General features: G+C 38.3%; 1 protein-coding gene across 2 annotated transcripts in view; it reads left to right on the forward strand.

Annotated features, from left to right (window-relative positions):
* The window catches only part of MTMR10 (myotubularin related protein 10), a 73,737-nt gene that overhangs the window by 29,444 nt on the left and 19,949 nt on the right, over positions 1-24,344 (forward strand). For both annotated transcript variants that reach the window (XM_023727857.1, XM_004372632.2), the window contains exons 6-12: positions 5,537-5,627; positions 12,103-12,286; positions 14,261-14,348; positions 14,430-14,518; positions 17,084-17,214; positions 18,436-18,505; positions 19,164-19,234. In XM_023727857.1, coding sequence (XP_023583625.1) covers positions 5,537-5,627; positions 12,103-12,286; positions 14,261-14,348; positions 14,430-14,518; positions 17,084-17,214; positions 18,436-18,505; positions 19,164-19,234 — 724 coding nt within the window. The remainder of the gene's footprint in view (positions 1-5,536; positions 5,628-12,102; positions 12,287-14,260; positions 14,349-14,429; positions 14,519-17,083; positions 17,215-18,435; positions 18,506-19,163; positions 19,235-24,344) is intronic.

Consider the following 24,344-nt stretch of genomic DNA (forward strand, 5'->3'; position numbering starts at 1 on the left):
GTATCTGCAAATGTGTAACCACTAGGACAGTCTGGCAGAATGATGGTGGCCTCTATGGCTAGAATTTTCACATAGCCTGGAAAACCTTCTGTCAGCATACTGCATTATTGAAAATTTAACTAGATTGCTTTTAAGGCCCCGTACAGCTGTTAGATTCTGCAGTTTGTGCTTCTGGCATTTTACCGATTTGAAATACCTGTTCTTATAAAGAAAGATTTTAGAATTAATTAAGTATAAACTGTATATAAAATGCTTTAGCCAAGTTACTCTCCTAAAAAATATACTTGTAATTTAATCCGCCAAAGCATCAAGAACCTACTGATAAAAACCTTTAGCTTCAAGCAGTGTAGCCTCTCAAGAGTTGGTACTCTATGGAACTTGTGTTCAGACAGAATGTTTTTTAAATAAGAAATTGATACAATTGGCACAGTATTTTTTCAGAAAGTTTGCATCTCTCTTACCCTCCACTGTATTTTTCAGATGCCACCATTTCAGTAGGTCATCTTAAGTGGGAACCATTATTATTTGACTTAGCTCTTGAGCCGTCTAAAGTATTTGTTGATCGTTTATTATGTGTGAGGCAGTGTGCTGAGTTTTTCAAGACAGAAAGAAGGATAAGATACAGTTTCCTGCTCTGAAGAGCTTAAGCCTAGTTGAGAAGAAGTATGAACAAATGAAAATTAAATAATAGTGTAAAGTAGCAGCAGAAAAGAGGTTTCCACGTAAATGATTAGTTGCCAAATGAACAAAACAGATAAGTGCTCTGGGAATTCAGAATAAACCAAAAAACCAAACCCATTGCCGTTGAGTCGATTCCGACTCATAGCCCTTGTTTATTGTGTTGCTGGTGAGTGAGCAGGGAGGCCTCATTGAGATGTCGCCACAAAACAGGCAAGTCCGCGTTTTATGCCCTTTTCCTAAGACCATGTTTCTGGCAAAAATCCTTTCCCCAATGTCTTAAAGTAAAAAAATTTTTAAAATGTTACCTCAGTCCAGATATCTTAAGAGTTGTACAGTCATAGAGGAAAAAAAAAATGCAGAACTAAAATAGAGGCAGTGGAAATACAGAGAATTTTTTTTTCCCTGATTTACGTTTTTTCAAACTCATAGTTAAGTCATGTGTGTGACTACCAAAGCTTAATGGCTTTGAGAGTTAAAAACAAAAATTCTGGCATATTCTTTTATTTCAAGTGAAAGTTTTTCATCTAAAATTGGGCCACAGTTGGGAAGTTACAGCTCACTTCTACCTTCTGGAAACTTTGAATACTGAGTTTTCTCTGGAAAATGCTTTGATTGTATAAGTTGTTTTAGAATGACCAGATACACGTTTAGAGTTCTCTGAGGGAGTAAACCATTGATTAGTTTTGAAGTACTGAAAACAATTGTGTTTCTGTTTGAGATAATGAAATCTTACGATGCTGAATTTGTTCACATTTTGTTAAACGCTGTTTTGAAGCAGTCTGGTAGTCTAGTTGGTGTTGCCAAATTTGTGTTATGAAAAAAATAGATTTCTCTGTGCAACTGCATCCGTAAACACTCATCTTCATTATCCTTGGGCTGTCAAAATAAGGATATCTGTGGAGGGTTTATATAAAGGTGGAATTTGATCATGCAGAGTTGGACATCTAGCCTTAGCAACTCAGAGCCCCCATTTCCTTTTGAAGAACCTATGCTTAAAAATGAGGGGAAAAAAGATTGCTTTTAATGATTTGTCATGCTAAAAAGATGTAAAAAGGATGGTAAGTTAAATATACATCCTTTGTCTTCACTTAATTCTAGAATTAGCTGACCCTTGTGAACCACATGTTCAGGCAGAACTATCTTGTTTCCCTTGTGTCTGACTTCCTTCTTGGTGGCTTTCAGACCCACAGTAATACAGGGAATGGATGTGGCCTGCAAATGGATGGAACTTGGTGAGGTTTGAGCCTCTTTAGTGCTGTACCATGAGAGGAGAAACGAGCACTGTGGGGACTTCTGGCCTCTGTCTAGACAAGAATATCATGTTGGTCCAAAAATTGGCCCAAAAGTAGTTTGAGTTTACTTTTTTTTTCCCGATAAAATATTTACCATAATTTAATGTCTTTAATACCAAGATTTTCTTTATTTCCTATGATAACCAGGGCAAATGAACTATTTGAAAGGCTTTTTTTTTTTTAGGTAAAGTTTTTCTTAAAAAAATTTAATATTTGGGGAGTAATTATATTTAATTTTACATGAAAGTGAGACCTACTCTTCAAGTCTTTTAAACTCTGATTAGTGATGGAAGCTGGGAAAGTGGACATAAGCTTTTGAAATAGTGTGTGCAGAAGTGCAAAGAAAAGAGCACTGGCCTGTCTTCCTCTTCTCAGAATGTTCCACAATACCAGCATGAGTTTAATCCAGATACACAAGTTAGTATGTGCCTTTGTCTGTGTATGCAGAGATACCCCTTACTTAAAACCAAACCCGTTGCCGTGGAGTCAATTCCTACTCATAGTGACCCTATAGGACAGAGTAGAACTGCCCCATAGGGTTTCCAAGGAGCCGCTGGTGGATTCAAACTGCCGACCTTTTGGTTGGCAGCCAAGCTGTCAACCACTGCACCACCAGGGCACCAACCCTTTACTTAGGTTATACAAAAATAAATTACACACGCTTATAATTACACTATAGAACAACAACAAATTTAGTTCAAGTTGTGCCCTCCCCCAAAAAATCAGCCAGTTTGCAAGTAGTTAAACTTCAGTTTCACAATATTTTTTATAGTCTCCTTTAAATATAGATACTACTAGACACACTCATTTGTGTCTAGTCTTTGTAAATATGAGGTTATTTTAAGAGTTTTCAGAAATGGGCTGTGTTGTTTTTTAGCTAGCAGGTAAGCTTTGTTTGATTTTTGCTTCATAGCCACAAAAAAGCATATTCCACTCTCAATGATCTGTGAATTTCTTTTGCGTAACCAGGACCTGTGACTGTCTTCTAAATGTCTTAGAGAAAGAAATATATTAGTATTACTGGCTTTGGAGCATTTTCCTTAATATATTAGTAACTAATTTTGCCAGTTAGTATTTAGTACACCCACTGTTGGGCACAAGGCACCTTTAGGAAGCGACTGAAGAGACCTCATACAGTGCAGAGGTCTGCAGGTCTTCCTCATGTCTGCTCACAGAGGCCATTCCTGGTCTCTTCTCTAAATATTAACCTGCTTCCTCTTCCCTCACTAACACTTCTTCGTATCCTCCTTCCCTGCTTTGTTTTTTTTTCCTTTAGCACTTACCATTACCTAACTTAACTATATTTTTCTTGTTTATTGTTTGTCTCCCCTTCTAGAATGTAAGCTTGATGAGAACAGAGATCTGTGTCTGTTTTGTTCACTGCTGCATCCCCAGGGCTTAGAACATAGTAGATGCTAAGAAAATATTTGTTGAATGAATGAGAGACATGCATTACCCTTGAGGAACTGACCTTAATGGTAGGAGTTAAACAAAGAACCACCTATGGCCTGCTTTTTATCCACGCTCATAACTATTAGGTGAATACCTTGAAAGTACAACTACATAGCACAATTCACTAAAGAGATTGCTTTATATCGGAACGGTTATTATGCAGAAAGAACAGAAGGGTTTCTGGGATAAATACCATAAAATTGACTTGGTCTAGGAAGGCTGGTGAAGAGAGCATTCTAGAACAGAGGTGTGAATTACAGAGAAGGCATAGTTGGCTGGGAGGAGTAGAAGGATTTCCCAAGCAAAGAGAGTAGCAGAGGAGATGGCTGGGCTGAGTCAGATAGACTGTGTGCAAACGTGTTTCTCCAACCAGAGGCTACTGGGGGGAATACTGGGAAGGTAACAGAGATGTCTGGTAGAGAAGAACCAGTTTTGTGGATAATCAGGAATAAGGAGATTTAATCTATTATGCAGGTATCTGGGATCCACAGCAGATTATCAGGGGAACAAAGTGATTGGTCAAAATTACATCTTTAGAAGAGAATTCTTAAGTGTTGTGGACTTTTAGAATGTAGGGAAGCCCACGGAGGTGCCGTAAGGTGAGTACAACTTAAAGAGTACAACTATAGTAGTGCAGAGAATTGGGACAAATATGAGCAGTGTTCTAGAGAAAAGTGCTACAGTGCTTATCAACTAAACGTGGTGCCCAGGAAAGTAGGAAGAGATGAGGACTTTTTCGAAGAGAGAGATTTAAGTAGTTTTGCTGCCAGACGATGTGCTTTAGGTAGGGACTGTTGAACAGACTAGGAATGGGAGTGTAGATAACCATCTTCTAATTTTTGTAAGTGGGACCCTCATAGAAAGCTCCCCTGTAGACATTGAGAAAATTGAGGTATTCAGTAATTTCAGAAAGCATTTTCTTTTTCGTCAAAGCTAATAGTAATTGCTAATACCCGTCCTGTATGCTGTATATTTTAATTTAGTAAGACGGGAAACATTTATTCTATAGATGACTTTTGAACTAAATTTTAAACAGCAAGCTGACACATACTGGTTAACCGAATTTTTGTCAACCCACCCCAAACATCTTTAATTTGAAAGGAACTAACAATTAACTAAACTTTACTTGCTTGCTCGCTCACTGTTGAAAGTATATCATTCTGGCTTAATGCTTTACCTTCTAAATGGCATTTAATCTTTTTGAGTAAGCTCATCTACTTTTCTCTCTTAGCATATGTCTTAAACTTCTTTCTTTTTTGCTCACTGAAGAGTGTTAATATCCCCCACAGTCCAGCCCAGGGCTCTGTAAGCACAGAGCCCTTCCATCATCCCACATGTGTGGAGGAAGGCCAGGCACACATTAAGATCACTAACCCTTACCACAGCCAGAGGTATTGTCTCCTTGTTACAGATGAGCAGACGGTGCCTCGGAGAGATAGATGAGTTGACTTCATGCAAATTACTCAGCAAGTGGGGGGCAGAGTAGGATTTAAACTTTGACCTGTTTCATTCCAAAGCCTTTGTTTTGCCCCCTACAGGGCACAGTCTCAAGACATTTTACTTAAACACAGTTTTTTAAATGTACCTCTTTTTACCAACCACGTATTTTCGGGTTTCTTGCTAAGGTTTTTTTGTAATTGTGTCTTGTCTGTTAGGTTTAGATTTTTTAATGTGTGAGGTATGAACATTAAAATGTCATGCCTGTATTAAACCTTCCAAATTGCTGGTATTGAATCATTATATTACTCCAAAAATGAAACTTTTTTTACTTTTCTTTAGAAATGTGTATGTTACTTCCTTTTTATAGAACGCTTGTTTAGCTTTCAGGTTTCATTTATTTGAGTAAAATTACTTTCCTCTAAAAATTCAACTCACCAAACACTTATTGGATACTTAATATGTGCTAACTAAAGATGAAGCAGTGTCTTGGGGGCACAATGATGAATACAGACACCTGGCCTCGAGGCTCTTTCGCATTCTAGATCAACAGAAGAACATATAAGTAAGTCTCTATAAATCACTACCTGCAGATGCTCCCAGAGATCAAGGCCTTGTTGTACATTTCATTTAAGTGTGTTAAAATCAAATTCTAAATGTAGAATTTTTCCTAGGTATGCCTTGCAATAGCTCATTATTCCCAGCCAACAGACCTCCAGCTACTCTTTGCATTTGAATATGTTGGGAAAAAATACCACAATGCAGGTAAATATGAAAATATTAAGTATTGTGACTAACTTTACATTGTGTGAATTTTATTGTTTATCAGAAGCCTCCAAGTACATGAGCTTTAATGATTGTAGACTTGTTAGCTTCGTGGCTGTTAGAGAAGTAAGCACTATATAAAAGAACCAACATTTGTCAAATTATTTTTTGACAAGTGATGAGGAAAAACCTATAAGCAGCTGTAAACGTGGGCTTATAAGGGTCATGTCAAATATTTTACCTAGAATCACTTTGGCTTGTATTTTATGATGAAGGAAGACAGATTCTTCCCCTCTATTAATTGGTAGCTTGGGTTAAAGTAATCTTTTAAGAAAACTGTTAGAAAACCTTTTAAAAGAGTTGAAAAGCATAATTTTTTCTGGCAAGATGTGATTTCATGCAAAAGCTGAAGTGGTTAAAAACTTAAGATCATCAAAGTATTGATATGCTATTTCTAAGTTTCATGAAAGGATGATAAGCATTTGTCCAAAGGGCAGGTATATTCTAGATAGTTTTTGTAAAAGTAAAGTTATCCGTATGTCTTTGTCAGCCATAACACCACCAAGGAAAATTCCAGATGATCATGTAATTCTGCACATTCTGTTTATATGCAGTATAATTTTAATAAATCAATTTAATTTTAGTAGATTTTAGTAGTATAGAGGAAAAAAAGAAGGGGTGTCTGTGGGTTTGTGACCACACACTGACTTACTGTGGTGGCGTGTGTTCTCCCATTCTTCAAGGAAGAAAAATATGTCAGCCAAGATTTATAATGAAAGACCCATTCACCCTAGCATGGTCTGGATGGGAATCTTATGAAAAAATATTAATTTTACTGGATTTTTATACTTTGTTCCCTCAAGACACGTGATAGTAATTTAAATAACCTATATAATGGAAGTATATGCCAGTATCACTGTATTATAAATATATTAAAATTAAGTAACAATACACAGTATCTGCAGACACATATGGTATAAGTACTCTGTCATTACTTTAAAAGCTGTTTATCAACACTATAGTGATGATTTACAAAAATGATGCCTTGCTAAACAGCTTTTATAGTACCATATTTCCAGAAATTAGAAAACAAAAGTATTTGTAACTCAGTTTTTCTTACCAATATGTACACTAATTGTAACTTAGGCTGGAACAATACAGTTTTTAAAGTTTGTTTCTTAATATAAAGAGCACTCACTCACTGTCTAAATATAGTTTTGTAGATCTTACACTGTTAGTCAGGTGACTGTTCCTTTGGATCATCATCACGTTCCAGAACTGTGGTCATCAAAGTTCTCTTCAATAATATTCTCACCTAAAGTTTCAAGAGAGTAGCTGAAATGGAAGTTTCAAGAGATATGGGTTGTAGGAGAGTGTCTTTGATTCCCGCTTAAATTTACTTATGATACAGACCAGTCCTTAATGCTACTTCTTTTCTCATAAAAATGACTCAGTCCAGTGTATAAATTCATGACTTCTGCAGCAGTGTCATGACTTGGCCTTAGCAAATATAGTAAACTTTGTTACACAATTAATAACCTGATGCCTGGCTAAATTACTTTTCTTTTCCCACATTTTTCTTCATCCATTCCTTGTGGCATCCCTGGGTTAATATACTTTAAAGAGTTTATTCAATCCATAGCTCTGTTAATCAGTTCCTCTATTTCTTCTGGTGTAGCTTGTTGGTAAAATTTGATTATTAATACTTAAGAACCTCAGGAACACTTCTTTATATTAAATCCTTCAAACTCCTCCCCCTTTGACAAGTACGTCATAAACATAACACTTGGCCAAAGTTTTGTTACGATTCCTCATAGGGTGACATCCTTTAATATCCTTCCATGCTGTTGGAGAAGCATAAACTGCATCTTTAAGATCAAAAGAAGCCTGAAATGTCCACACACTGCAGTCAGAAATCATTAATTTGAGAGTGAAAGATGCCCAATAATCCACTCTTGAACTTCTGGATGACACCTTCATTCATTGGCTGGATTAAAGAAGTCCTTTTTGCAGGCAGGTAGGTGACAAAGCTGTTTCCACAAATAAGATCTGAAGCTAGAGGATGTTCCTCTGCAGTTATCTAAGAAAACAATTCTTTAGCTGGCCTTAGGCATTCTGAAGTTCCCCTTCATGTCCGGTATCATATGAGTAAACTCTCTGGGAACTCAGCAGTCATCCAGATACTGGTCTGAGGGTCCTCAAGTTCTGGACGACATATAGCACCACAGGCTTTGCAACATTTCTACACGCAGACTACAGGAGGCACTAGCACAACAGGGATTCTCTGTTCTTTGTATCTTGAAAGAAACAATGAGGACTGTTTTCATCAGTCAGGTTGTTACTGACATATAATGTCAAAAAAGTAGTTTCATCTTTTATAAAATGGATAAGATGTCAGATTATGCTTCTGGACTAAAGAATTGAAAATCTGATAAAGTTACCTACAGCCTCAGTGTTAGCACCTCAACTCTATGAAAGACACTGTACTTAGAAATGCTGCAGTGTATTCTGGATTTGTAATGTTGCTCCACATCAGAAAATGTGCATTTTCAATGAAATTTATTTTATTTTTTAATTTTGTCCTTTTTATTAACATAGGCCCTGGTATTGAATTTTCCTTTAAATGCTTACTTGAAAACTACTGATATTACACAATCCATTTGACACAGTTTAGGAATTTTTAAAGTTTGTTGCTTGTCAGTCCTTTAAGGTATTCCATATAACTGTAAATGATTGTAATTGATCCTTTGTCTCTTGAATATTGATGATTCTTAACCAGCCACATGCATCAGAATCACATGAGGAGCTTTTAGAAATGCAGCCTTGGGCTCTGCCCTAGACCTGCAAATCAGGACCCCTAGAGGGGTTCTTCTGCAGACTCCAGTTAAGAATCACTGTGCTGACTGGCCTCTGTTGAAGTTCTTAAAGATCACAGTTTTGTTTTTACTTTTTTCACCCTTCCTTCTGACTCTAATTTCTGCAGTACCATTGAAGTGATAGGCTTTCTTTTTGTTTGTTGACCACTTTTACTATCTTTGCTGCTGCTTGAAGCCATTCTAAATATGGATGGGACTAATTAAGTAGAAGCCCTCTGAGATAACCTCACCCTAGTCTAGGATTAGACTTCTAAGCGGTGTCACAGAAGATGGCCATAATCAGGAGAGTTCAGATCTCATTTCACTTTTAGTCAGCTGAGGAGCTGTGTCATAAAGCCTCAGTCACATAGCTGTCAAGAGAGCCACATCTCCTTAAGATGACCCACTTTGCCAATCTGTTGCTGTGATCCTTCATAGTGATCCATTATAGAACAAGCCATGGGTATCAGGCCTTTGGGACTTTCTGAAAGCAATAAAATTTTTAGACTCTAATGCCAGACTGAGTGTCTGTTACACATTCCATAATGAGCTGTTACTGAGGAAGGTATGAAAAAAGAAAACCAAACCCGTTGCCGTGGAGTTGATTTCAACTCATGGCAGCCTCAGTATTACAGAGTAAAACTGCTCCATAGGGTTTTCTTGGCTGTGATATCACCTCGCCATGAGTCAGAATCAGCTTGAAGGTAACTAACAACAACAATCTTTACAGAAGCAGTTTACCAGGCCTTTCTTACACAAAGTAACTGGGCGGATTTGAACTGCCAGCCTTTGGATCAGCAGCTGATTGTAAACCAGGAAGATACAGGATGTATGACAGACCTAACTTAGTTGTTGACAAGTGTACAGAGAAACCTATAAAATGGCAAATGATACAAGATCCTGTAGGCATTCTTACTTTATGTCAGAAAGAATTCTCTCAGATCTGGAGACTAAATTTTGCCAAATGAACAATCTTATAAACGGTAGTATGTTCTCAGACTAGTTTATTAAAGTCTGTAACTCAAAACACTAAAAAGTATTTAGTTACACTACTTTTTTTACAATCTCTAAAAATACTGAGTTTGTTCTTTATATTTCTTTTCTAGTGATTGTTGTCTTAAGTGTATCTAGGACCTCTTGTATAGTGTTGAGTAGTAATGATAGCAGACATCGTTTCTGTTTCTGATTTTAATGAAGTGCTGTTTGCTGTGTGTTTCTGATAAATATCCTTTATCAAGTTAAGGAAATTCCCTTTTATTCCTAATTTACTAAAGAGGTTTGTTTTTGTTTTTTTTTTTAAATCCATAAACAGGTGTTGAACTATATCAACTGTTTTTCTGCACTTACTGAGCTGATCATATAGATTTTTTTCCCCTTTAATCTGGTCACGTGAAGAATGACTTAGATTTTCTAAGATTGAATGGCATTCTGTGATTTTGGGGGACTTTTTTTGGGGGTGCTCTGGAACACTGTAAAGTGAGAATTGCTTGGAAATCCCATGAAGGTTTACGTTCTGAAGAGATTCTAACCCCAAGTCCCCTCAGCACACTTTCCCATTGTTACACTGCTCCTGAGAAGGGGTTGAGGTGGGTGGAGTGGAGCTGGGATACCTGTCCATAATTAGCATTTTAATTGTTAGCAAACTCTGTCAAAGTCAGAATCGCTGGATGATTCTCATGCCACTTAAAGGATAAAATTCAGAATTCCTACCAGGGCATACAAGACCCTTCCTAATCTAGAGCAGCACTGTCCGATAGAACTTTCTGGAATGATAGAAATGTTCTCTAATATGTCCTGTCCAGTATGGGAGCCAGTAGCCACATGTGGCTCTTGAGCGCTTGAAATGTGGCTAGTCTAGCTGAGGAACTAAATTTTTAATTTATTTCTGTTTAAATTTAAATAGACCCATGTGGCTAGTGGCTGCTTTATTGGGCAGCACAGTTGGAGTGCAGGCCCCATCTAACTTTTCACTGTCTCGTCCGCCATCCCATGATTCGTAATGTAGTAGCTATAGTTCATTATTCCGTATTGTATAATACTGCCATGTTTGTAATGCTCCTCTTTGCCTAGCATGCCTACCTCCTTCTCATCAGCCACCTGGCAAGTTTTGACTTACCTCTTAGGACTCCATTGAGATGTGGTCAGGTTGTGAAGCCTCCCCTGCCCCAGCATTCCTCTGCAGTGAGTTAGGGGCTCCTCTTCTGTGCTCTCATTGCACTCATACATCCAGCCTTGTTACTGCACGTGCGCTCTGATGATTGCTGAGCTTACCCCCACTGTCTTGTAAGTGTATTAGAGAGGTCAGATCTTATTCATCTCTTTATTCTCAGGCCTTCACACATGGTGAGTTCTCCAAAAACACCTTTCTTCACCAGGAGATAATAAATAGTCTGTAGGAATGGATATGGCACATTCATGGTACAGTAAAGGATTTTGTGTGGCTACAGGGGAGAATGGGAGTTGGGGTAGGATGAGAAATGAAGGTCAGATCAGTTACGTGAGGGATCGTTAAGGCTAAGGGGAGCAAGCCGTTTAGGCTTGCTTGATTCAGTTGCAAAATGAGCATGATTTAAGGCAAGGGAATAGTATCATGAAAGCATCTTTTTAGGGAAGCGTGTCAAGATGCAGGCTGGTTTGAGTGCAGCAAAACATCATGTCAGGATGTCAGCTAGGAGACTTGCCACCATTGCAGCACAGAGCAGTAAGACACTGGGCCTGAGGGGTTGTGCCGTCTGTCACGGGAGATTTGGCTGGCCTGTTGGGACATCTGCAGGTCTCCCAAAGCCATGGGTTTGGTCATAGAAGGTAGCAGCACTCCACTCTTTAGAGAAGGCTCCTTGCTAAGGAAATTTAAGTCTGGGCTCTACTTGCTGAAATCTTCATGTGGGACCAGCACTGTAGTGGAGAACAAGGAACCTTTGTGAGCTTTTCAAAGGAAAATCGAGTAGATATAGGAAACAACACATTCTATAATGAGCTGATAGAAGAGGGTCAAAAAATTGATATTAGAAGAATGAAAGATTTGTTGGGCTTGAGATAGTGATTGAGAACAGAGATGATGCATTCATTTTTCTAGGCAAAAAGTATGGAGAAAATCAGCAGATGACTAGGACTTACCACAGTTTAGAGCAGTGGAATGATGGAGGGTCAGGAATGGTGTCCATAGAACGATAGGGACAGAAGACGGCTGAAAAGGAGAAGATAAATGGAGAGGAAACATGGCAGCAGGCATTGCTCATCATTTGGGAAGTTGGCCAGTAGAAGGAAGGAGGAAAAACGTATAGTAATAGTACAGTGTAGTAGATAGAGTGGTCCAACGTGATCAATGCAAGTCTTTTCAAAATTGCGTTGACCTGTTTATGTTTGAAGGCACAGAAGATGGATAGAAAAGGCAAAGTTGCATAAGGAGTTAGGAACGAGCTAGACAAAGATTAAATGAGTTACGTTTTAGAAAGGAGAAGGGTTACCTTTCTCAGGCTTTCTGGAAAAGTTAAGATTCTTGGAGACACTTGAAGGATGAAGCAGGGAGAAAGTACCAGAGTCACAAGAGCATGTGTGTGACAGAGAATGATGGATGTAAATGTGACTGTTAAAATTAATAACCTTGCTTTTTCCTGTAGCCAACAATATAAATGGAGTACCCTCAGGAGGTGGAGGAGGAGGTGGTGGTGGAGCTGGTGGTGGCAGCAGCCAAAAAACTCCACTGTTTGAAACCTACTCAGATTGGGACAGAGAAATCAAGAGGACAGGTGCTTCTGGGTGGAGAGTTTGTTCCATTAATGAGGGTTACATGATATCCACTTGGTGAGTCCAGTTTTAACAATACTATTTGTAAGTGGAAGATACTTCTCTATGAATAATAAACTGTGCTGTCATCGATAACTTTCAGGTTATGGCTAACAGAATATTTGTTTTTAATCAAATTATAGTGTTTAATGAATATTTTATTTTAAACATAATCACAGTGTATCAGTATCCATTGAAAGAAATTAATAGTAATTCCTTACAATCACCAATAATCCAGTGAGTGTTAATTTACATTTATAGCACGTAAATGTCTTTTACAGTTGATTTGTTCAGATCAGGATCCAAACAGGGTCCTCATGTTGAATTTGCTTGATATGTCTTTTAAGCCTTTTAATCTGTAACCGTCTCCTCTCACCCATCGTTTGACCAACCATTTATTTGTTGACAAAAACCAGGTCATTTGTTCAATATAATTCCCCACATTTTAGATATTGGCTGTTTTGTCCCTGTGGTGTCCTTTAGCATGTACCTCTGGCTCCTTTATTTCCCATAAAATTTTAGTTAAATCTAAAGAATGGCTTAATGAGATTCAGGCTCAGTGTTTTGGGCAAAAAATACTTCATGAGTAGGGCCTCCTGCTGCACCACGTCGGAATCTCCCCTGGACGACTCTGTCTGTGATGCTGATTGACCAGCAGGCTTGGGGCTCTCAGCCTGACCCACCCAGCACAGAATTCCCCGTTCCTACACAGGTAATCCTTGTCATTCGTGGCAGGTATGTTCTGTAAAGTCTCCAGGAACACTGAATTAGCAAATACTGAGCCGTTGCTCCTAGGAGAAATACAAGGTTAGGTTCTTGTGAGCCTCTGGTCACATTTTCATCTGCCGATCAGTACGTAACTATTCTATGCGTGTTTCTCTTTTAAGACACCTTATTTAATATATATTGTTTCACTAACATTGAACTCACAGCCAACAGTATTACAGTTCATGCCTGGATGAAGCTTATCTGATATACATGTTTTCTCCTTAAGGCACATCACAGTCTTGTGCTTAGGAACTCTAGACAACACTTCAGCACTTTGCTTTGGGGGCCATTTTAAATAGAATCACCAACAAAAATGCAAAAAACATGGCACTAAATAGACACACAAAAAGAACGCTTGTTTACAGTATAAGAGCTAAAACAAGAAGGCAAAACATCACCTGGTTTGACCTCAGCTCGCAGTGTGTACTTCGGGCGACTCAGTTTTTCACCGCTCGGAGCATGTCTGCGATTGACTGCAAAACTGCTGCGAGTATTGCTTTGGGGTTACAAGTAAACCTTAGCAAGTAGACATATTTGCAAATACGGAATCCACAGATAACGAGGATTATCTGTAATGATTTTAGCTGCCAAAAATGATTCTCATTAAGGAGGGAGGATTATTGCCAAGATCAGTTATTTCATGAAGGATTGCTATTGATCATATTCCAATTCTATTCATTCTTTCTGTTTTCTGTCAGACTTTTCTCTTATCCACCCTTTGGCATCCTGAAATACAGTTCAAAAAAGAAAGACAGTGTGCATTATTGTCCAGTCAGTGCCCTAGAGTCTGACTGTCCCTTTGGCGCTAGGGAAGTGGAGAGGAGGGAGGTAATGTGGAGAAGGGAGCTAAGGCTTATTGGTAGGTTTGTGGGGGTTTTGTTTACTTTGTTTCTTTGGCCTGTCATCTCCTTACCCAGAGCCTGTCAAGAAAACAAAGGGTGGTTATGTTTTTTCAGAAATTGAATACATGTTTGACTAACAGTCATTCTGGGAAATATTTCAGATATCTCATTTGGATTTTTCCCCTGCTACAAATTTAAATTTTTTGAGAATTGACCACATCGCATGTGTCCTGAGCCGAGGTGTCTAGCGTACTAAGTGGGGTGCACATTAAGTGAGGATAAATGTGTTTGATTGTATGTGGGTCTACAGAGCACACTTACACTGCCTGAAGCACAGAATTCTCATGTTAAGATCTGTTTTGTTTTTTTTTTTTCCCTCCAGCCTTCCAGAATACTTTGTAGTGCCAAGTTCTTTAGCAGATCAAGATCTAAAGATCTTTTCCCATTCTTTTGTTGGAAGAAGGATGCCAGTAAGTGATTTCTGGTGGATTGAGTGAATACTGATGTACATTTTTTTAACCAGTTAAGTCAGTATTGTGCTTCTCTCCTAGCTGTGGTGTTGGAGTCACAACAACGGTAGTGCTCTTGTGAGAATGGCCCTCATAAAAGATGCGTTACAGCAGAGAAAAATTGATCAGAGGTAATCAACAAGTGGTCATTGTTACTTTAGAAATTTGTACTTGTGATAATTAAGTTAAATACGGTAAACTCCCTAGGAGTCCCTGGGCAGCACAAACAATTAAGCACTTGACTACTAACTGAAAAGTTGGCAGTTCAAACCCACCCAGCAGGTACCTTGGAAGAAAGGCCCAGTGTTCTGCTTCCAAAAGGGCACAGCTTTGAAAACTCCCCACTAGTTAAAATAATTGGCAGATAATATAATCTTGTTAATTAGTTAGCACCATATATTCTGTATTAAAAAAACCTGTTGCCATTGAGTCATCTCCGACTCATAGAAACCCTGTAGAGTAGAACTGCCCCATAGGGTTTCCAAGGAGCAGCTGGTGGATTTGAACTGTGGACCTTTTGGTTAGCAGCTGAGTTCTTAACTGCTGCACCAGCAGAGCTCCCTGTTCTATATAAGAATTGCTATTTTGAAAACAGTTTTTAGTATATTACAATTGACTGATATTTAAGTTATACTAACTATAATTTAATTATTTGATTTATAAGAAATTTCAGGGTCGTACAGTGCTGACATGTTGCCATAACGAGCGTCACTTGCAGTGCAGTGATTTCCAACTGAGAGACTTCAGGATGAACCAAACTTTTCTTGTAATTCACTTCCTCTTCTTATCCTGTGTGCCCTTCCTAAAGTTCACCTTGGCTGTGGCTTTTAGTGACTGCTTGCCACTGACCATCAACTTTATACCTCAGATCTAGTTTGACAATCTCCATGTGTAAACTCATTATGTCCAAAATCACACTCAAGGATCTGGCCTCCACGCCCTTCCCAGCCTGCTCTTCCTCCCCTCCACTTGCCTTCACTGTTCTCAGAGACCTAGGGGCCAGCCTTGATGCCTTTCCCTTTCGCTTCCCTTCCCCATATTCGTTCTGGCATTACATTTTGTCACCTTGCTTTCTAGAAGTGTTACAAACCTGTGTGCTTCTACCCCAGCTCCACCTCTACCAATGAGCTGTCATTTCTGTCTTCCATGTCTCATCTAGCACTGTGCCCTGCCCCCGCCCCCGACTGGGCCCCAGCCACCCGGCTTTGCCTTGTTCCCTTTCCTCTCCTGACGTCTGCCTGTGCTGGTCCCTTCAGGGTTGCTTTGTTCATGCTCATCCATGACCCCCCACTCCTCCCCATCCACTTGGCACTCACTCATTCTTTACATCTCAACTCAAACATGGCTTCCTTAAGATAAGCCTTCCTCCCAGATTAGACCAGGCCTCACAGTATACACTCTCTATAGCACTCTGATTTTTCTTCATAGCACTCTTTTCAGTTTTAGTTGCATATGTATGCTGCAATTTGAATGCACCTGACTTTCTTACTAGGCTGTAATTCTGTGAGGTGAGGGACTGTATCTGTTTTGTACACCATTGTATATTCAGCCTCAAAGAAGTACCTATGAATTGAATATTTGTTGCATAAACAAGGAACAAATGAGCAGATTTTGGAAAACAAGCTCAGAGAGCCTCAGAGATTGAGGTATATCACAGTCAGTTATTGGTGCGGCCACATCTTAGGTTTTTTCCACAGCCCATAACTAAGAAAGCCAAAACCAAAAACCAAACCCAGTTCTGTCAAGTCAATTCCGACTCATAGCAACCCTACAGGACAGAGTAGAACTGCCCCATAGAGTCTCCAAGGAGCACCTGGTGGATTCGAACTGCCGACCTTTTGGTTAGCGGCTGTAGCTCTTAACCACTGCACCACCAGGGCTCCTAGTGACCCTTAAATGACCCTTCAGTTTTCTGGAAAGGAGGGTGACTAGAATTAGCACATGTCCATATTCTCTGGTGGATTTTAATGTTACCTTTATCACGTCAGAAATTAACCGTTTAGCCTGTCATGCTCTGAGCCTTGTTTTCACTAATATATGGGCTGATTAAGTGCTCAGAGGTGAATTTTGCTGTTAAAGGGAAGATTGCAACACTATTGGATGAGATTTAGTTATACAAATTTGTTACCAGTGGCCGTTTTGTTTAATTCATTAAGTTAACAACTATCTTAATGCCTCTTGTTTTTTCAGCTATCCTATTCTTCACAATTAGGGCAGATTCTCTTTGTTGTCCAGCCTCATCTCCAACCCCTTTTTCTCCCTTGCACGTCATCTAGCCCCATTGGCCACCATTAGATCTCTCAAAGAGTCAAGCCTGTTTCCACCACAGGGCCTTTGCATTACTGCCCTTCTGCCTAGAACATCTCCCCCCACCCCCATCTTTGTGTATCTCCAGATCATTTGGGTTTCAACTTCAGTATTCTCTTCTCAGAGGAGCCTTTTCTGGCCACCTGACCTAAAGTAGCCCTGTAGTCGTTAGATTACATCACCCGTGACATTCACCACATGCAGCCTGTTACTTCCTTGTTAATGGTTACCTCACCAGCAGAGGTACAAACTCCGTGAAGGCAGAGGCCTTGCCTGCCTTGTTCGTCTCTCTATCCCAGCTTTTATGGAGCCTGGCTTATAGGAGGTGCTCAGTAAGGAGATGTTGAATAAATGAATGAATAGTGACTAAAGGATTTTGTCTTTATTAGGATTTGTAATGCAATAACTAAAAGTCATCCACAGAGAAGTGATGTTTACAAATCGGATTTGGATAAAACCTTGCCTAATATCCAAGAAGTCCAGGCGGCATTTGTAAAACTTAAGCAGCTATGTGTTAATGGTAATTTCATTATTATTTTTATATATATACACACATGAACAGGGGATACAGAATTGTATGAGACATGTCAGGAAAGATGATGTACCTTAAAAATATAGAAATAGATATATTTAGGGAGAGGTTCATTGAAATATTTGTACAAATTATATTTGATTGTGCAAGAATGTCAGAACCTCTTAGGAAATGAAGTTTAAACTGCATTTTGTTTGGGGGGAAAATGAACCAATTAATTCACCCTCAAATCATGAAAGGTATAATGGAATACTTGTATAAAATCATTTACTAAGTAGAGCAACATATCACCTTATAGACAAATCTATTAAGATTTTAATGCATACAGTTATTTTGAGAAATGTAACATGACGTGGATATTGAATGGAGCCGTGTCGTATAATTGTGTGGCCTCAGAGTTCCAGTCCATCTGTTAGAGCAAACTCCTACCAGGTGTCTTCCATGTGGACTGGAGGGATGGGCCACAAAGAAGCATGTTAGTGTGAAGTGTGTTCTACTGGAATTGTGTGCGGGGGAGATCCCCGGGCCACCTGGAGGTGAACAAGGAGTGGGGGTTTGCCCAGAAGGGGAGCTCTGCGAACAGCAGGAGGTGGGGAGGGTTTAAAAGAACACAGTGACATGAATGATGGTCAGCAGTCCTGTGAGTTGAGTGTGACTGAAGCCTGGTGTTTGCAAGGTGAGAGGCAGCTGGTGGTGGGTCAGGGAGTGACTGGGCAAGGCGCTAGAGGCCATGCCAGGAAGGCGTTCTCTCAGTCCTGCAGGGGTGGCCCCCAGTGCCCTGTCAGCTGCTCTTCATCACCACAAGGCTCTGCAGCTGACTGAGGGGAAGAGAAGCAGGAGCAGGGCAAGGCTTGCAGAAAGAGCTTGTTGGGTAGGGGCCTTTGGCAGTGCTCACAGAGAGTATGGAGGGCAAGCATCGGGGCAGGGCCTGTCAGGGATGACCAGGGAGCACAGAGTCACTAACTCTTATGACTCTCCGAGACTTCCCTGAGAGAGCCCGAAGAGAAGATACAGGCCCAAAAGAAAGCTTTGTTTTGCTTTTTTGTATTTGCTCTGTTATTGAAGGGAAAATGTGTGATACTTCCTGAAAGCTGATTTATAAAAATTAAAAACCATCATGTGTCTCTTAACTGTTATATAGATCATATAATATTTAGCTTAAAACACCTAAAGCTCTGTGTCTGTGTGTGTATATCATCTTTTTTACAGAGCCTTTTGAAGAAACTGAAGAGAAATGGTTATCTTCTCTGGAAAGTACTCGGTGGTTAGAATACGTACGGTTCGTACAACCTCTTTCCTTTTTCTTTCTGTTAAACTTTTTGTTTTTAATAATTACAGACTCACAGGAAGTTGCAAAAATAGTGCAGAGGTCCCGTGTACCCTTCACTCCTTTTCCCCCAACAGTAGCATTGTCTTACATAACTAGAGTACAGTATCACAACATTGGTGTAATCTACAGACCTTATTCAGATTTCTGCAATTTTATACATGCTGTCTTGTGTGTGTGTGTGTGTGTGTGTGTGTGTGTAGTTCTATGTGGTATTGGCACATGTATAGATTTGTGTAACCACCCCCACAGTCAAGACACAGGATGCCTTCATCACCACAAGGCTCCCCTTTGCTGCCCCTTTATTGTATCACCTCACGCGCATCCCTAACACCTGGCAAACACTAATCCCTTCATCTTGATAATTTTGTCATTTCAAAGATGTTGTATAAATAACTTTTTATAAAGGGTAATGAATTTCTCTGATATAAAAATCACAAAATATACTTTGTTGAAGAATCATATAAATACTGAAGAAATGTATAAGTTATTGAGAATACAAATATGTATAGTGAAAGTTTAGATTTGCTTGATGTCAAGTACTTTAAAAAAATATTTGTAGTGGGAATTAGTGTCTTTTTTTTTAACAGTATTCTTTTTTTATTTCCAGGACATTCCTTAAACATTCAGCAGAACTTGTGTACATACTTGAAAGAAAACATCTCTCTGTAATCTTACAAGGTAATTAAAATAATTACTGAAAACACAGTGATTACCATACCAGCCAGCCTTGGTGATTGATTGTCCACGTTCAAGTAACTTACATTAATCTTACCTATGTCTTATTTACTACAGTATTATCAGATACACTACAAATTTTACAGATTATTAGATTAAGACAGTGGCACAAAGATTGCCAATAGAAGAATAGAAAGAAATCTGATTTTTTGCCTTTTATTAACTCTTTCTTCCTATTTTATGATAAGGGTGTTCACATCCCTTATTAGATTATTTTCTGTCTCTAATCTTGCTCTCTTTCTAACTCATATGAGTTTGTTTTAGCTTAAATACCTTCTAGTTATTGCTAGATTGTGACTCTAAGGAAACAGTTTGGTATCAAGGAATTTATTGAACTGAACAGCCAATAATGTGAATTTTGTCTAGTATTTAGTAGGAATAAACGGCAATGTAAAAATCTTCCAGTTAATCAAAGGACAATTGTATGTTAAATAATTTTACAGCTAGTATAAGTAATTACATTAATATAATTTTTAAGCTTACAATAAAGCTTGATAGACCATAAACTACCTGATTTTGTAATATGTTCACATTGCAAAGTACATGAACACAATACGCTACTTATGCTTCTAGAATTGCTTTTATCAACGGGCTGTCACATTTAACTGACTAAAACAAAGCAATTTAAAACCATTTTTTAAAAAAAGAATAATAATACACTATGGAAAGTAATTTATACCTGATGCAGTCCAGGCACGTGTGTGCATGCGCGTGTGTGTGTAATTTACAAGTACGAGCAGAGCCCAGCAATCAGGCCATCTGTCCTCTCTCAGCTAGTGCCTGTTCTTGTCCTATGGGAAAGTCTTTTACTTACTCTAGATTTCTCCACGCATTTGTAATATAAAGTGCCTCATCAGGGTTACTGAGCCTGCATTTTACTAATACTTTTTATAGAGTGTTTTTTTAAACAGTTCATTAAGATATAATTTACAAAATACGAAATCCACCCGTTTTGAGAGTACAATTCAATACTTTTTTTTAAGTATAGAAACTCCAGTTTTAGATAATTTTCATCACCCGCCAAAGAATTCCTTATGTCACAGCCCCAGGCAACCACTGATCTGCTCTTTTTTTTTTTTTAATATTTTTTATTGTTGAAAATATACACAGTAAAACACATACCAGTTCAATTTCTATGTACAATTCAGTGACATTGATTATATTCTTCAAGTTGTGCAACCATTCTCATCCTCCCCTTCTGAATTGTTCCTGTCCTATTGACATAAACTTACTGCCTCTAAGCTTCCTATCTAACCTTTCGAGTTGCTGTGGTCAATTTAATGCCATGTAGATGGTTCTTTAAAAGAGCACAATGTTCAAAGCAGGAATTCTTTACTAATTCAGCTAGACTTGTTTGGTTTAAAGAAGACTTCAAAGGATGATTTTGGCTTAAGATTTAAAGATTATCTCAGGGCAGTAGTTTTGGTGCTTCATCCAGCCTCAGTGGCTCCAGAGAAAGTCTGGATTCAGTAAGAATTTGGAATTCTGTTTCACATTTTTCCCCTGTTTGATCAGGATTCTTCTGTTAAATCTTTGATCAAAACATGCAGTAATGGTAGCCAGACACCATCCAGTTCTTCTGGTCTCATAGCAAAGGAGGTAGTTGTTCATGGAGGCAACTATCCACATGTTTCATTTCCTCCTTCTGTTCCTGACTCTCCTTCTTCTTCTGTTTCTCCAGGTGAATAGAGACCAATTGTTGTGCCTTGGATGGCTGCTTGCAAGCTTTTTAGACCCCAGTAACTACGCAGTGAACTAGGTTGTAGAACAGAAACACTAAACACGTTATTAGGCCAATTCACTGGAATGTCCCATGAAATCATGACCCTAAACCTCCAAACCAAGGAACCAAATCCCATGAGGTTTTTGGTTGTACGTAAGCAGCCTCAGCAGCTACCTTTTTTTTTTTTTTTGGTGGTGGTGTACATACGTCTATCACAAGTTTTGCCAATTCAATTTTTTACAGGTGTATAACTTACAACAGCAATTACAATAATTGGCTGTGCAAGCCTACCCTTAATCAATGCAATTTTTCCATCACCATTAATCCCACTTCCCCCCACCCCCCTCACCCCCGTACTAATAAAGTTTGGTCTCAGCATAAAATGTCTTCAAGCTCCTTCCATACTGTAGCATGTATCAAGACATCCTTTTCTACCAACTGAGTAGTATTCCACTGTATGTATGTACAACATTTTGTTTATCCATTCATCTGTTGGTGGGCATTTAGGTTGTTTCCACCTTTTGGCTGTTGTGAATAGTGCTACAGTGAACATTGGTATACAAGTCTCTGCTTTCAAGTCTTTTGGGTATATACCTAGGAGTGGAATTGCTGGATTATATGGTAGTTCTGTTTTTAGTTTTTTGAAGAACCACCGCAATGTTTTCCAAACAGCTGTACCATTTTGCATTCCCACCAGCAATGGATAAGGCAACATCTTCGCAGACATTTGTTATTTTCTGGTTTTTTTTTTAATCTTAGCCATCCTAGTGTGAGTGAAATTGTTATCTCATTATGATTTTCATTTGCATCTTTCTGGTGGCTAATGATGTTGAGCAAGTTTTCATGTGTTTGGTGGCTTTTTGAATGTCCTCTTTGGTGAAATGTCTATGTCTGTTCATCTCCTTTACCCATTTTATGATTGGGTTACTTGTCTTTTTGTCATTAAGTTGTTGAAGTTTTATATATGTTGTCAAAGTTTTATATATATTTTGGTTATTAGATTCTTGATGAATATATGGTTTCCAAAGATATTCTCCCAGTTGGTAGCTTGTCTTGTCACTTTTTTGGTAACGCCTTTAGATGAGCAAAAGTTTTTCATTTTTATGAGGTACCATTTATTTATTTTGTCTTTTGCTGTTTGCACTTTTGTTATTATATTAGCTAATGCATAGTTGAAAACTAGGCCTGACAGCATTGCCCCTGCTTGTTCTCAGAATTTTATGGTTTTAGTTTGCCTGTTTAGGTCCTTAATCCATTTTGAATTTGTTCTTGTGTATGGTGTGAGGCATGGATCCTGTTTCATTTTTGTGCATATTGAAATCCAGTTTTCCCAATACTGTTCATTGAAGAGACTCTTCTTTCCCCATCTGATGGACCTGGCACCCTTGTCAAAAATAAGTTGACCATAGATGTATGAGTTTATTTCTGGACTCTCAGCTCTATTCTGTTGGCCTATGTGTCTTATTTTACCAGTGCCAGGCTGTTTTACTGTAGCTGTGTCATGTTTTGAAATCAGGAATTGTGAGTCGTCCTACTTTGCTGTTCTTCAAAACTGCTTTAGCTCTTTGGTGCCTCTTGCCATTCCATATAAAATTGACAATTGTTTTTTTTTTTTTCCTGTCTGTGAAGAAGGGTGTTGGAATTTTCATCAGGATTTCTTGAGTCTGTAGATCACTTTGGGTATTATTTACATCCTAACAATAGTGAGTCTTCCAATCTGTGAACACAGAACTTCTTTCCATTTATTTAATTCTTCTTTAATCTCTTTCAGCAGTGTTTGATAATTTTCATTGTATAAGTGTTTCACATCCCTAGTTAAATTAATTCCTAGGTACTTTATTCCTGTAAATGCTGTTGTAAATTGAATTATTTCCTAATTTCCATTTCAGATTTCTTATTACTGGAGTACAGAAACCCAACTGGTTTCTGTTTGTTGACCTTTACCCTGCAATTTTGCTAAATACCTCAGTTTTGTAAATACCCAAATGGAAGCTTTCTTATGGATTCTTTGAGGTTTTCTATATATAGAATCTTGTATGCAAATAGAGATAATTTTACTTCTTTTCTGATTTGTATACCTTTTATTTATTTTTCTTGTCTTATTGCTGTGGCTAGGACTTCAAGTACAGTATTGAATAGCAGTGGCAAGAGCAGGCATCCTTGTCTTGTTCCCTGTTTCTAGGGGGATGCACTCAGTTTTTCTCCATTAAGTATAATGTTGGCTGTTGGTTTTTCATAAATAGTCTTAATCACATTTAGGAACATCCCTTGTATTCCTGTCTTGTTGAGGGCTTTTATCAAGAAATAGTGTTGGATTTTATCAAATGCCTTTTCTGCAACAATAGAGATGATCATGTGGTTCTTTTCCTTTGTTCTATTGATGTGGTGTATTACATTGATTGATTTTCTAATGTTGAACCATCCTTACATTCCTGGAATAAATGCCACTTGGTCATGGTGTGTTACTCTTCTAATATGCTGTTGGATTCTGTTTGCTAGTATTTTGCTGAAAATTTTTGCATCTGTGTTTATAAGGGATATTGACCTGTAGTTTTTTTGTCTTGTGGTGTCTTTGGTTTGGGTATCAAGGTAATGTTGGCTTCATAGAATAAGTTAGAGGGTATTCCTTCCTTCTCTGTCTTGGGAGATGTTTAAACAGGATTGGTGTCAATTCTTCTCTAAATGTTTGGTAGAATTCCTTAGTGAAACCATCTGGTCTAGGACTTTTTTTTTTTTTGGTCCAGAGCTTTTTGATTACTGATTCAGTCTCTTCACTTGTTATGGGTCTGTTGGAATTGCTGTTTCCTCTCAAGTCAATTTAGGTAAGTTGTGTGCTTCTAAGAATTTGTCCTTTTCATCTAGGTTATCCAATTTGTTAGTGTCCAGTTATTCATCATATTCTGTCATAATTCTATTGTGTCAGTTGTAATGTTTCCATTTTCATTACTTATTTTAGTTATTTACATAGTGTCTCTTTTTTTCTTTGTCAGTCCATCTAAAAGTTTGTCAATTTTATTGATATTTTCAGAGAACCAAGTTCTGGTTTTGTTGATTGTATTGTTTTTCTGTTTTCAGTTGCGTTTATTTTTGCCCTGATCTTTGTTATTGCTTTTCAAGTAGTAGCTTTAGGCTTGGTTTGCTCTTCTCTTTCTAGTTCCTCTAGTTGTAGAGTTAGGCTGTTGATTTGAGATCTTTCTTCATTTTTTTATGTAGGCATTTATCACTAAATTTCCCTCTGAGTATTACCTTTGCAGCATTCCATAAGTTTTGGTACGTTGTGCTTTCATTTTCATTTGACTCTAAGTATTTTCTGTTTTCTCTTTTGATTTC

The sequence above is a fragment of the Trichechus manatus genome, unplaced genomic scaffold (genome assembly GCF_000243295.1).
Source record: "Trichechus manatus latirostris isolate Lorelei unplaced genomic scaffold, TriManLat1.0 scaffold00019, whole genome shotgun sequence".
NCBI classification, from domain to species: domain Eukaryota; kingdom Metazoa; phylum Chordata; class Mammalia; order Sirenia; family Trichechidae; genus Trichechus; species Trichechus manatus.